Below are 14198 nucleotides of genomic sequence, written 5' to 3' on the forward strand. Positions count from 1 at the left end.
CAAGACTTGTTATATGAATGTAGAAATTATGTTTATAGTACTAATTATAGTTCCAATTCTAACCACCATGAATGTCGTCATTTTATTCTACATTGAGTCGGTAACGTTGGAAGTGACACAAAAATGGTAAGTTCGTCTATGGCTAGAAAGCGCGCGAAATAAAAGACACAAAAATACAATAGATTCATCTGACATTAAATCTATCTAACGCTTCTGTTACGTCGCGTGATTGGAACCGTGCGACGTCCCTCGGTATTGGGTCGCTAAGGGTCCGCTGACCGTTATGTACACCCTCAACAAACCTAAGGCCCCGCCTAAACTGAACCTTATTAGCTTGCAGAAACTGTTAATCCTGCAAGTATTTTCAGTTTATAGCCGGTACTTAAAAGGTCCTTAGGTTTATTGTGCGCTCTTAGAAATTACGGAGCAGCTGACCGGAAAATTTACCTAATGGAAATGTCTGGATTTTCTCCGGATTCTCTAATATTTACTAACTTGTTACTAACTTGTATTGTTGTACAAAGTTGTTGGAAATATATATATTGTAACACTGTTAATCGCAGCGTTATTCCGCACATCCTTGCATATTTAAATTTTTAATTATGTTAATATACAAATATTATATAATATGTATTCGAAAATTGACTTACTGATGCGGGGTGCTACATCGCGGTATTTCATCGATGTCTTCTCCATATCTTGTTACACTGATTTACTATAAAACTGCTATAATTCTGAAACTACTATTGTAATAGTACTCACTGAAGTATAATTTAAATTCACAAATACGATAACGATAAATTTAATAAACAATAAAACCGACGCGGCGCGCTCTCTTACACAAAGGTAATATAGAAACCGGAAGCAACCCTTCTTTATCGATAGCTCAGTATTCATCAAGATATCTCGAAATAACATAATCGAAGGTATATAAAATGGCGACTCAATAAAGAGTTCATATATTCGTGTAGTTGTTTTGTGCAGTGCATATCTATAGTTTTTCTTAACAACAATTTATAAATCATTATCATGGGGTAAGCCGGAAATATCAATGAATATTTTTACGCAATCAGGAGAAACATTTTCTTTTGATAAATTGAAGGATGTATAAGTCTGTTTACATCGTATGTGCTTATTCGATATTCTGTTTATTCTCGGAATAAATTTAATGTGTTTTTGACGTATTCTTTTTTTGGTATTGCGTACAACAATTGGATAAATACGAAGGAAAATATTTCTTCTTACTATGTGATTTTTAATGTAGATCTATCGAAAAAAATAACCTATTTCTTATGTCTCGTTACATTTATATTTCGCAACAAAGTCCACTTAACATTATCCGTTTGAAATAAGATAAATATTACATGTGACTGTAGCGGTGATGTAATTTTTAGAATAGAGATATTAATTTGTCACCTGTAAGATTTTATGTGTATATATTTTATTTTTTAACGTATATGAAACATTTTAAGTAGAGTTTCATATTCATTAGCAATATATTAATCTATGAATTATACACATGTATTAATATACATATAATATTTTAATATATCAATGTTAATATGCATATAACCATTTGTTATATAATAATTATTTGTTTAATTACATTTTAGTACATCAGATTTAGAATGTATAGAGTCTAAAAGAGACATGGTGACTATAGATTCTGAATCGGATATGTTGGTTGACCAAAGAAAGAAAAAGAAAAGAAAGCATAAACATCACAAACATAAGAAAGATAAATTAATTGAAAGGGAAGATGGGAGGATAGAACGTCAAGAACGGTATGTACAATATGTATATATGTTTTTTAATAATCAATTTATTAATACTATTTGATTCCACATTTACGTTGTCATTAAATACATTTTAGAAAAAAACACAAGAAACATAAAAGACCTAAAAAAGAAAGAGAAGTTGAGAATGGATCATTAGATGACAAAACACCACGTGTAATTCAAAAAGATTTAGGTGTCAATGGCAAAGTAAAAAATTCTTTACTAGAAGTGGTTTCTACTGAAGAAAGTGATGATGAGAAGTTGGTAGATTTAGATTCGGACGAAGTAGATTGTACAATCATCGAAGATGATATTGATCTGGAAGAATTAATGAAACAAAAGGTATAATTCTCCATCCAGGATTTAATAAAAAGTACATAAATATTTATATATTTTTAATATTTATACAGGAGCGTTTGCAAGCATGTTTAGTACAGTACCTTTCGGATGAATCTGAGAAGGAAGATAAGGAACCAAATCAAGATGAAATAAAAGCTACTGAAACACCTGATGTTATACTTGTAGAGGATGATAGTGAAAGTGACAATATACCCCCCAAAAAACGAGCTAGGAGTAAGTCTGGTAGTAGAGAACGCAAAAAAGTCATGAAACCTGAGAGGCGTGTAGTAGTAGATATGAGCAGGGATCGTAGAAATCGAGAGGAACATAAAGATAAACGAAGGGAAATAGAAAGGAGACGGGAGGAAAAAGTTCGTACTAAAGAGGAAACTAAGAGAGATGATAATAGAAAAGATGACAGACAAGTGCGAAAACCAAGCGATAGACATAGGGAGGATTCACGAAAAGAAGATAACAAAAGACGAATAGAAGATGATAAGCGTAAAGATTCTATCAAAAGAGACGAGTCGCGTAAAAGAGAACAAGATAGAAGGTGTGTTAAATGTAGAACATTTAAATATAATATCTCTTTTATTAAATACTTTTTTATTAATAAATTTTAATAAACATGTGTTTACAGAGAAGAAGAGCGAAAACGAGAAGCCGATCACCATAATTCTAGATCTCGTAATGAATACAAATCATTAGATAAGACCGATAAATCTAGACGCGACAGTCGCGATAGATTAGCAAGTCGAGAACGACAAAGTAGTCGCGATCGGCATGTAAGCCGCGATAGACCTGTTAGTAAGGACCGCAACGTTAGTCGAGATCGACATGCCAGTAGAGATCGACATATCAGTCGAGACAGACACGCTAGTCGTGATCGTCATACCAGTAAAGATCGTCCGCCTAGTCGCGATCAACGTAGTCGAGACAGACCTGCCAGCAGAGATCGGCATAGTCGTGATAAAAGAGACAGTAGAGAACGCCATACTAGTCGCGATCGGCCCAGAGATGGTAGAAGTAGTCGTGATCGTAACGACATGCGGGAACGACGAGATAGTCGGAACCGCGATAGAATTAGAGACCGATCAAGAAGTACAAGAAGATCTCGTAGTCCTATTAGGAGTAGATTGGATAGGGACAGGAATGATCGCTACAAACGCTCTAGATCGCTCTCTCGAAGTAGACGAGACAGAGACAAACATACTAGAGATCATGATAGGGAGAGAGAAAAAAATGGTAAAAGAGAACGTAGTGATAAATTCAAAGATTCTTTGTCAGAAGGATTGAAAGTAGAACATTCAGAAACTTCAAGTGAAGAAGATATCAAAGACATAGATATCGAAGAAGAGGAAGATGAAGAAGCTATTATTGAACGTAGAAGGAAACAAAGAGAGGAACTTTTAAAGGTTTGTTAGTTTTATTTCTATTTAATTATGTTTCTTTAATACTGTGAAATAATAATTGTAAGTTTTTTTTCTTGTCCAGAGGTTAAGCGGACCAAATGAAGATTCAAATATGTCTGCTGAAATTAATACTGTTCCCGCAACTCCACCTTCTGAAAGTCAATCAAATGTGTCACAGAAGTCAATAGAAGTTTCGTCTAATAATAACGAATCCACTTCGGAGAGTCATACACCACCATTGCCCGAGAAACCAAAATCGCCACAAGTTAAAAAGAGAAAATCTAGATTCGAAGACGCTCCATCTGAAGAGACAGATAAAAATGAAGATACAAAACCGACAGAAAAAATTAAACAGGAAGAAAAACAAAATGCAAAAAAGTCAAACGAATGGGACATGTTCGCCGAAGCAGACAACATTGGTGATTTTAATGTACGTAAGTTTTTCTCTTCTTTTGTTTAGTTTTTATATCTATTTTATCTATTAAATATTAGTACCTTTTTTTATAGAGCCCCACAGTCGAAGGAAAACGACAAGGTGGACCAGATAATCCAAGTTTAACAGACAATTGGGATGATGCAGAAGGATATTATCGGTAAATTGTTTTTTTTTTCTTTTTCGTCCTTAATGTTAAAACATCTTGTTTTTTATTTTTAGAGTACGTGTGGGCGAGACGTTAGATTCCCGATATGTTGTTTATGGATATACTGGTCAGGGTGTATTTAGTAATGTCGTAAGGGCTAGAGATACTGCTAGAGGCAATTTAGATGTTGCTGTAAAAATAATAAGGAATAATGAAATAATGTAAGTCAACAATGAAATAACGTAATGTAACAATATATCTGATAATTTTACGATATTGAAAGTGAGCAATGTACAGAATTTTTTTATTCTTTTAGGCACAAAACTGGCCTTAAAGAATTAGAAATACTTAGAAAACTGAATGATGCAGATCCAGAAGATAGATTTCATTGTCTACGACTTTTTAGGCATTTCTTTCATAAAAATCATTTATGTATGGTTTTTGAACCATTGGCTATGAATTTAAGAGAGGTAAGTATATATTACATATATTTTATACTAATTAATTACATATTATCGTTTATTATATAAGAAAATTTATTTAGGTTTTAAAAAAATATGGAAAAGACGTTGGTTTACATGTTAAAGCGGTAAGATCGTATACGCAGCAACTTTTCCTTGCTCTCAAGTTATTAAAACGTGCAAATATTCTGCATGCTGACATCAAACCTGATAACATTCTAGTCAGTGAAAGCAAGTTAGTATTGAAACTCTGCGATTTTGGCTCAGCGTCTCATGCTCATGAGAATGAGATAACACCGTATTTGGTATCAAGGTTTTATCGGGCACCTGAAATTAGTAAGTATTGTTCATTTTTATTAGTTAACAGATAATATATATTCACAATTTATTAATCTCTTGGGTTATTTATTATTTTTATTTTATTTTAATTATCCTTAACTAAAACTCGAGAGATTAATCTTTGTTTACTTATCACTCTACTTTAAACCAGCTTTTAATAGCCATGCTATAGTATGCCCTTTAAAACATGGCACAAACGATTTAGAGATACTGTACGTATTAGATACGAACAGACGAAATTTCGTAGCGGCTAGATTATATTAGTCGCATTAGTTTTCCAAACGTTAATAGCAATTGTATGTGACAGCTCTGATACATTGATCAAACCTACATTGGGGAGATCCCCACTGTCATAGAGATTTAATAACATTTATCACATATCATGCAAATAACATTGGCATTTTCTAGTTCTTGGTATACCGTATGATTTCGGCATTGACATGTGGTCTGTGGGATGCACCATATACGAATTGTACACGGGAAAAATAATGTTCTCTGGCAAAACCAACAACCAAATGTTAAAATTCTTCATGGACTTAAAAGGCAAAATGCCTAATAAGCTGATTAGGAAAGGCTCATTCAAGGATCTACATTTTGACTCTAACTGCAATTTCCTGTATCATGAAGTTGATAAGGTCACGGAGCGGGTAAGTTATCTCTCTACTGTTCTTTCCAACCTTGTTCTTTTCCTGTGTGGTAAGTAATCTAACGATTACTTGTACTCACAAATGCACGTGAATGATAAAATTGCTAACACCTATATTTTTAGGAGAAAGTTGTAGTGATGTCTACGTTGCCAGCCACTCGTGATCTAAACGCAGAATTAGGAGGAAATTCTTTGCCACCGGAACAAAGTCGAAAAGTTGGACAACTAAAAGACCTTTTGGAACGAACGTTGATGTTGGATGCAGGAAAGAGAATTACTGTGAACCACGCCCTGGCGCATCCATTTATACAAGAAAAGATATAGGTAACCCTGTCTGGGGTCCTTCCGCATCGGAGAATTCATTGACGTAATTTTACAAAAGAATGTTTAAAACGACACCGCTAACGATTCGTTGTATATCATAAAAGCATTACTAACATAATGCGGTGTCTCCTTATATCGAATGTCCTGTATCCGTTACAGCAGAAAGAGGCGGTGCAAAAATTTCACATTTCACTCGCCATTTCAATACGACAGGAGAACATTTGAAGACGTAAATACGTCATAACGAAAGGAAGGAAAAATTATTTGCATAACGTATTGTACTCTATCAATCTGAACTCTATTATTTAATTAATGATAACTATTGCAGGTCAATAGAGTGCAATATTTTTATATTAATTAATAACTACTACAGACGATGAATAATAATGTTGGAATTCACCCATTGATGCATTTATCAACGATTATAAAAACAACATATTTGTACTTGGCTCGAAACAATGTAGTGTATCAGAAGGCGTAAAATATTATTTTCTCGTGTACATTTTTTTGAAATAGAAATCGCTTAGATTTGGTTTATTTCTTTTCTTTCTTTGTGCACAGCAATTATAAAGTATGTAAATCCAACACGGTGAATACTAGAGGAAGCAGCTCAATGAATGTACATCGTTGAACGATATTTTTCCGTGGATGAAAATCAAAACTGGGAAAGTGACCGCCTCTTTCAGCATGAATTGGCCATCGATACTTAGCATAATGGTGGTACATAGTATTTTTCTTTTTCTCAATCTTTTGAATTTCAACACGTGACTTTCTTTGCAAATGATAACTCTTAAATAAATAATTATATCATAAATGGATGATAATGCGTTACATTCGCGACGAAGAATCCCAAGTTTGTGAAATTGTAAGACTCTTACGAATTTGATCGTATAATTTACGAACACAAAATCTTTTTTTGTTCTTCTGTGCCGTCGCGTACATACGCACGAATGGCATCGAAGTCTAATAACAAGGAAACTTGTACTGACGAAAAGGATACAAATTGTATAGTACGTAGGTTATTGAAATAAAACAACACATACTTATCAGAATGAGAAACAAGCCCTGTATTTTATATTTTCAGTCTTAATCGCGCGCTATTCTCATGCAAAATTATAGAAGCACTTGTACGCAACGTATTTCCATAAATAATTATATATAAAAAGGAAAAAAGTACCGATTGTAATCTCTTTTTTATCTCGTAATGAAATGTTAGGTAGAGGATGTGTAACTTTAGAAAGTGTTGGAGAAATGAGTTATTGTGTTAACACTTATCACCATCGATTGTTAGCATTACAAGTAATCGTTTTCACATTAAAAGATGCATTTATTTAGGCATTGATGTAAAGAAATATGAACAAAAATAATGATGTACATATATATTTGCACTAAGAAATAGAAATTTCGAATTGCATTACATAGAACGAAACTTATTTAATGCTTTATATTAACATGTTGTCACATAGAAATATATAAAAACTTATATTTCGTTTCAACAGATTCATCATAGTAGCTTGCGATTTTGTATCGTTAGCTTCGTTAAATTTTCTTTTCCTCCTTTATTTAATATTGCGTTCTTTATTTATAAGATACGACAGAACGTCAATGCTGTTTGAATGGTTCATGGTATTTGCGGTTTTTACATGACCATATTGTACGAGATTGCTTATGTTTCAGATATGAGTCTTCGATTCAAAGCATCGATAAGTGCGAGTGGACCTTTCATGGGCTTTTAACGCCGTTCCCGTTGCAAGGTATTCATGGGGGACTGCCTTATGGGATATTTAGCATATCCGTTTCTCGTTAAACAACATAACATTGCAAATCAAAACCTACATAATTATGTCGTAAAACAAAATCAAGTTATTCTAACGGTCATCCCTTATGCTCTATTCTCTTTGGTAGCAGATCAAATTTGTTTTGCACATATCTATATATACATATCATTATATATTATTTTAAAATATAATTGCAAAATCATATCTCTAAATATGATAAATGAATAGTTTGATATTAAAATTCCATTACTTCATTAATATTTTAAATAAAGAATAAATGCGTTTTTCTGATAATATGAGGAATTAAAAAAAGTGCTTTTGCAAAATTCATAAAAGGGAAGCTAGATGTTTCGGGCACATTTCAATACAGAAATAAAATGAATACACAAAAACTTAAACTAACTCATAATTTTCTAATTGGCTATTTGGTAATGTTTCACTTGTAGCCCTCCCTGTGAGGAGGGGAGGCAATGGAAGAGATGATGAGATCAGTTGGTGGAAAACATGATGATGAAGGAAACGGGTGAAATTCTCTGGGCAGCAGCTTGACAACTGTATAAAAATGATGCCTATCGCAAAAAAGGATCACCAAATATTTAATATAAATTTATGTCAACAGGAAGGTTTGTCATAAAATTTCACTGAAATTAACAAAACCGTAAGTATTTGAACAGGTAAGATATATATGAATAAAAAAATGAAAATTATAGATAAACTTTTTTCTTAGTAATACGAATCTATCTAATATAACTTTTTAGATATTTATTATTGTGTAAGTATAGGTAATATTAAAAGGAGCATGATACTAATATTTATGGCTTTCAATTTTCAGATTACTGAAAAAAGATCCAAAAATAAATAAATTTAATAGAACAAAGAGCGACCTATAAAACATATAACATGCGTATAATTATAAGAATAAATTACACATGATATGATTTAAATGACACAGTTAAATTTATTACACATTATATTTCAATAAAAATCATAATTACTTTCACATTCATATACCTCTGATTTCAATATACAGTATTGTTACATACCATTCACTGAATGTGTATCTTTTACACAGATTGCAAATTTTGTCTCAAACATTCATGTAAATGTCTTAATAAATAGTTACAATTTCGTAAATGTTTATATTTGTTTTGATTTGTAAACCTTAAATGCTCACGAAAACAACAAGAGTATAATGATCTGTGTTTTATTATTGAAACTAAATCTTATAAAAAGAGAGAGGTACGCAATACAGATGTTTATATACATCAAAGATGTACGTGATAACGTAATTCAATATGTAGCAAGGCCTCTTTTCGAAGATATCCTTTTATGATATTTTCCATACACATTATGATTTTTAATCACGTTCGGGATAATACTGAACTAATACTTTGGCTAATTCTTGTGCCAACTCCATTGTTGACGCACATAGAACTCTTCTGCTCATGACGTCAAACGGCCCACCTAGAAACGAAACAAACGAGCGTGCAAAGAAAAAGCAAACATTATAAAGAAATTATGTACATATCTATAAGTTTCAATACTATTAGAATTATTTAACATTAAATATTGTAATTTAAAAAAAGGGTGGAAATTATTAATTTACTTTTATTATAAAATAAATTACCTGCTGGATCTATGCACACTCCACCGGCTTCTCTTACAATGATATCACCAGCTGCTACATCCCACGCGTGGATACCAAACTCGAAAGAAATATCCGCTCCACCGAGAGCGACCATGCACATGTTTAAAGCCGCAGATCCCAGAGCTCGTATTCTGTACAATAAATATAAAACTGTATAAATTGAATTTTTAGAAAAGTAATGATATTTTACCCGTGAACTTGTGAAGTAAGATTATTCGCATTTTCCAATACAATTTTCATCTTCTCTGTATCTCTGCTTGTGCCCATTTCCATCATTACAAGAGCTTTACGTAATTCTGAAAAAAATGAATTTGATTCAAACTAATTAAACAAGAAAAATATCCAAAATAATTAAACTACAAACAAATATTTCATTTTATTTCCTGCGATAAGTGATCCAGATCGATCTTTATCTATAATGCAAGAATCTATACATTTTTATACCTTTCTCTCCTGAAACCCTAATGGGAGCTCCATTCAGGAAAGCACCTTGACCCCTACGGGCTGAAAACAATTGCTCCAAAATCGGGTTGTAAACTACACCAATTTCAGGAGTCTTGTTAATAAGCAGTGCGATCGATATACAAGTGTGGGGCAAACTATGCACGAAGTTCATTGTGCCGTCAATCGGATCAATGATCCATGTAGGAGCATCCGTGAGTTCAACTTTAGTCCCGAGCGAAGTTGCCTCTTCGCCTATGAATCTATCAAAATATATTTCCTCTGTATTAGAGAAACTCGATATTTTTGTTATCGCGGCATTTTGTTATAAACAAAATTGTTACCTATAAATATTTATAATACACAAGATTTGTAATTTTTATTACCACAAATAAGCATTTTTCTTCATTCTGTTCCTAAATATTTTATTTTGTACCTTAAAAAATACATAATTTATTTCGTTGAATGAAATTTTGTTGTGTTATTTAAAAAACAAAAAATTATTTCACATGTAACTTTTTGTTATTATGTTAATGATGAGATCCTAGAAGGATTCCAGATCGATTTCACGACTGGAAAATTCCATTGATGATCTGACGAGACCCTTCGCGACAGATCTGGTCCAAACACATATAACGAGCTTAAAGGGGATACAACGCGTCGAATGTTTCACTAGACAAGGTCAACTAGGAATCTGGGAATCTATTGAATTCAATACTGTTTCTTATTTAACAGAAAATAAAAAAAATGAATTAATCGAAATATTTTATTGACCATGCGTTATATATCTTTTTTCTGAATTATATATTGGATGATACAGCACTCGGATAATGACAGTTTTATTAAAAAATCACCAATTTATTAAAAATTATAATAAAACTACAAACTACGTTACAAAATTTTTAATAATTTTTATTGGGATACTATCGATTTTGTTTTCTGTTAACAAATTTTTCTACAAATTTCAAAAGTATACTTAAAGAAATTCTTGATATACTTAAAACAAATATATTCATACATGTGTATAAATATTTCAATTATTTTCTATAATTATATTAAAATATTTGAAAAATTACAAAGCTTATGTTAATAAATTAACAAAATGTTTTTTATTCAATTTAAAGTTTGACAAATTTTAACACTCGTTAATTTATATTTGATAAATTTGTCAATACTTGTTTAAATAGTATGAAGCATATTATTCCATCTATTAGTAACTATGACTAATGAAATGAAAATTTTGATGAATACATATAAGATGATAAATATTATAAAACGTACTTGTGATCCGGAAATTTGGAGGAGATTCCATCGACTAGCAATTTTTCCACCTTTTGATCCCATTCAGTGACAAGGTCAACTTCGCAGGATTTCGTCATTGCATCTTTAGGTTGGTTAATTTTTTCCCTCACGATCTACAAAAAAATCATAATTGAAACATAATTATTCTTTTCAGTGCGAAAATCTTCAATAATAACGAATCTTTTTCAAACGGAGAATATCGAAAAATTAAAAAATGAGTGAAGTTTTAAAAATGTTCCTTATTTCGTAAAGATATATAAAAATACAATATTTTTCAAGTTTAATTCATCTAATGTTCAAAATTTTTCAAAAAGTTTAGGTTAGGTTTGGGTTAGATGTCGATAAATTTATTTAAACATGATCGTACATCGTTTAAAAAATACCCAAAACCCTAACCTTATGTATATATTATATATGTAACCATTTTGATAAATTCTGAACATTAAGTGAATGAAACGGAAAATTCATTATAAAATTAAAAAATTTTTCGTTATTTTGTAAAAAGACACTCGAGTCAAATAGTCGAAATTGGAAAAAGTCACTAAACTGCATAATTTACTCAATTTTCTTATAACCATTGTATTTATTGAATTCCATGTACACAAAAATTTACAATGTTGCAATTAATTTCCATACAAAAAAATTGTATTCCAAGTGTATCGTATATAATTAAAAAACTATTAATAGTTTGTTACAAATGAAATTATAATTACGCAAACGTTCTATAGCTTCTGTTATCGCTATTTCATTAGATGTTTAGATAATGATTCACTTAATGGCAATGGTATTTTATAAATGCTTCAGTAATGCGATTATATTTTATAATTTTGAATCATTAGTTGTACAGATCAAATGCATTCAACTATTTATTAATATATAATATAAGCAATAAATAGAGAGAAATAAAAATTATAGGTTATAAATTATAGCAGTTAAAGAGTTTAGAGAATCCGCGTAATATAAAACGCGTCATTTTATCCAACGCGATGAATTTGCTTCTTGGAAGCCAAACAAATACACATTCATGCCCATAAATTAGCGGCATTATTTATCTAGAATATAATAATGTATAATATACGCAGGTAAAAAATAATCATGTGCATTAAACAATCACTAACGCATCGATCAATTTTGCATTAAAATTCACAACATATCCAAGTGATTTCAAGGCAATAATTAAAATTCATCATCGAAAATGAAACTGCGTTTATGTTACATGAGATAACATTAGACAGAATAACGCATGGGAAACGAAAGCAGTATGCTAGTTGAATAAGAACATAATTGAAATCTAAAGCTGCGTGCAAAATCGATAAAACGTAGCCCGCTATCAGCTAGGAGTAACTCGAAACACAAAACAAGTTGTGGCCGCTTCTCGTCAATTTCATCAAAGAAAATGTCACTCACCGAGCCAGCTTCCTTCACTAATCGAAGAACGGCTATGTAACATTCGTCGATATCGAACATGATTGATTAAAATCTTTGAAATATTCGGAAAGAAAGCACGAGTTTAGAACGCCGTCATAACAGACACAAGTATCAACGTCGTATGCACAATGGCAACGGCTACAGACTAACTGACGTAACATCTTGTCAGCTGGTTTTAAAAAGGGTTCCTTTGTCAGTGAATCACGAGTGAAAGCGACAGTGGCGACCCGGTTCGTACAAAATTTTGCTTCATAGCTATTCTTGGTTCCTTGATAATCGTAAAACTCCGTTGCTTTGATAGTTTTCAAACATGTTAGATATTTTGTTAATATATTGAAAATAAATGAAATTATTTTATTTGAAAATTTTAGAATCTAATAAATTAGATATTTATTAGATGGGTTTTTAATGCATTAAAGACAAACGCGAAATTATTTTATTTGAAACGTATACATAATTATCTCGTTTAAGAACATTCGAAATTGGTAAATTATGAAATAAACTCAAATAATAAAGAGTTCAAAAGATATGAAATATGAATTATTGTTTCAGTTTATAAGGCCTAATGATACATATAAAATAAATGCAGCAGAAAATGATTATGAACTTAAAAATAGACAAAGAATACATATTGAATCGTTCGTTTCTTATTCAGTTTTGAAATGCTGCATTTGGAGCCACAAAAGCCGGTTCTTACAAACTATAACTCGATCGATAAAAGTTAGAAGAGAGTTGGAGACTAGAAAAAGGTGAACCGAATAAATCAGTACAACAATTTCGCTTAACAGATCAATAATAATTATGTTCTTCAACATAGATATATTTACATATATAGTTGTCTTTTGCAATTATTCCATATAGTATACATATATACTTTGCAATATATATATCGTTATCACACCTATAGTTAATTTGTTCCGCAAGGAATGATATGTATGTGACGTGCCCCCATTAGGAGACACGAGGCAACGTTCCGTTTGACTCACCTTACGTATAGTATAACAATTATAAAACCAGCCTTCTAAAAAATTACCGAAAATGCCAACTTCCTTTCGCAAAGTGCGTTAATGATGGTGCGTATACTTAGGTCTCACGTCTTCTGTTCCTCCTTATAGGAACGGAAAATCATTGTAAAAAACAAATAGTTTGCTAAAATTAAATAATTTCTTTCTATGTATTTTTATAATCTTCCTTCTGTTTTTTGATAACTTATTATTCTTATATACCTAAAGAAAATAGAAAATTATGGGCAAAAGATCTTACGCTATAGCTAATGGGCATGCGAATATTTTTACAGCGTTTCTTTACATACGAGGTGGACTGCAGTAATTTCGTAACCGCATTCGTACTTTCAGTTGTTGATAAGTATCCTTCATAACGCTAACAAGACTCAGTTAGGATTTTCATGAGCGTTTTTCTTATCGCAAGTCATCTAAGACTCAACAACTTAATGGACAAGTTAAACGAAAGTAAAATACGACTTGATGAGATCCAAAAATTTACGATCTGTTACATTTTTAAATAAAAACGATCGGAATTTATATATCGTAACAGGTGCCTAAAATTATACTATGATAACATAATCTGGCATTAGCATTCAAATACATACATGTACAGTAATGTACATACGATATTGTAATTACAATTAATTTTTTTGATACTTTCATATTTAATGTAGACAAATCGTTTAAATATGCACACCATTAGAATGCACATTATAA

At 31.5% G+C, this 14198-nt stretch overlaps 2 protein-coding genes across 7 annotated transcripts; one reads left to right on the forward strand and one right to left on the reverse strand.

Moving 5' to 3' along the window:
- Positions 1-877: 877 nt before the first annotated feature.
- LOC117210307 (serine/threonine-protein kinase PRP4 homolog) lies at positions 878-8796 on the forward strand. Of its 6 annotated transcripts, none has more exons than XM_033453224.1 (14): positions 878-1034; positions 1614-1784; positions 1874-2120; positions 2189-2670; positions 2758-3532; positions 3612-3959; positions 4037-4122; positions 4185-4331; positions 4427-4580; positions 4655-4907; positions 5319-5557; positions 5680-5923; positions 7558-7634; positions 8105-8796. In XM_033453224.1, exons 1-12 carry the CDS (start codon positions 1030-1032, stop codon positions 5878-5880), a joined length of 3108 nt encoding a protein of 1035 aa, XP_033309115.1. In that variant the 5' UTR covers positions 878-1029; the 3' UTR covers positions 5881-5923; positions 7558-7634; positions 8105-8796. The 6 variants fall into 6 exon arrangements, with proteins under 6 accessions (XP_033309115.1, XP_033309112.1, XP_033309111.1 ...); XM_033453221.1 differs by having other exon boundaries at positions 5680-5880; positions 6209-7634; positions 8105-8356; XM_033453220.1 differs by having other exon boundaries at positions 5680-5880; positions 6040-7634; positions 8105-8226.
- Positions 8601-12650, reverse strand: LOC117210310 (inositol monophosphatase 1-like). Its single transcript, XM_033453228.1, has 6 exons — positions 12457-12650; positions 11029-11162; positions 9751-10010; positions 9497-9602; positions 9286-9437; positions 8601-9122 (listed from the first exon to the last, which is right to left on the reverse strand). The coding sequence occupies exons 1-6, from the start codon at positions 12514-12516 to the stop codon at positions 9016-9018; spliced, it is 819 nt and encodes a 272-aa protein (XP_033309119.1). The 5' UTR covers positions 12517-12650; the 3' UTR covers positions 8601-9015.
- Between the last annotated feature and the right edge of the window lie 1548 nt (positions 12651-14198).

This window comes from Bombus bifarius, unplaced genomic scaffold (genome assembly GCF_011952205.1).
Source record: "Bombus bifarius isolate JDL3187 unplaced genomic scaffold, Bbif_JDL3187 scf7180000008199, whole genome shotgun sequence".
Classification (NCBI taxonomy): domain Eukaryota; kingdom Metazoa; phylum Arthropoda; class Insecta; order Hymenoptera; family Apidae; genus Bombus; species Bombus bifarius.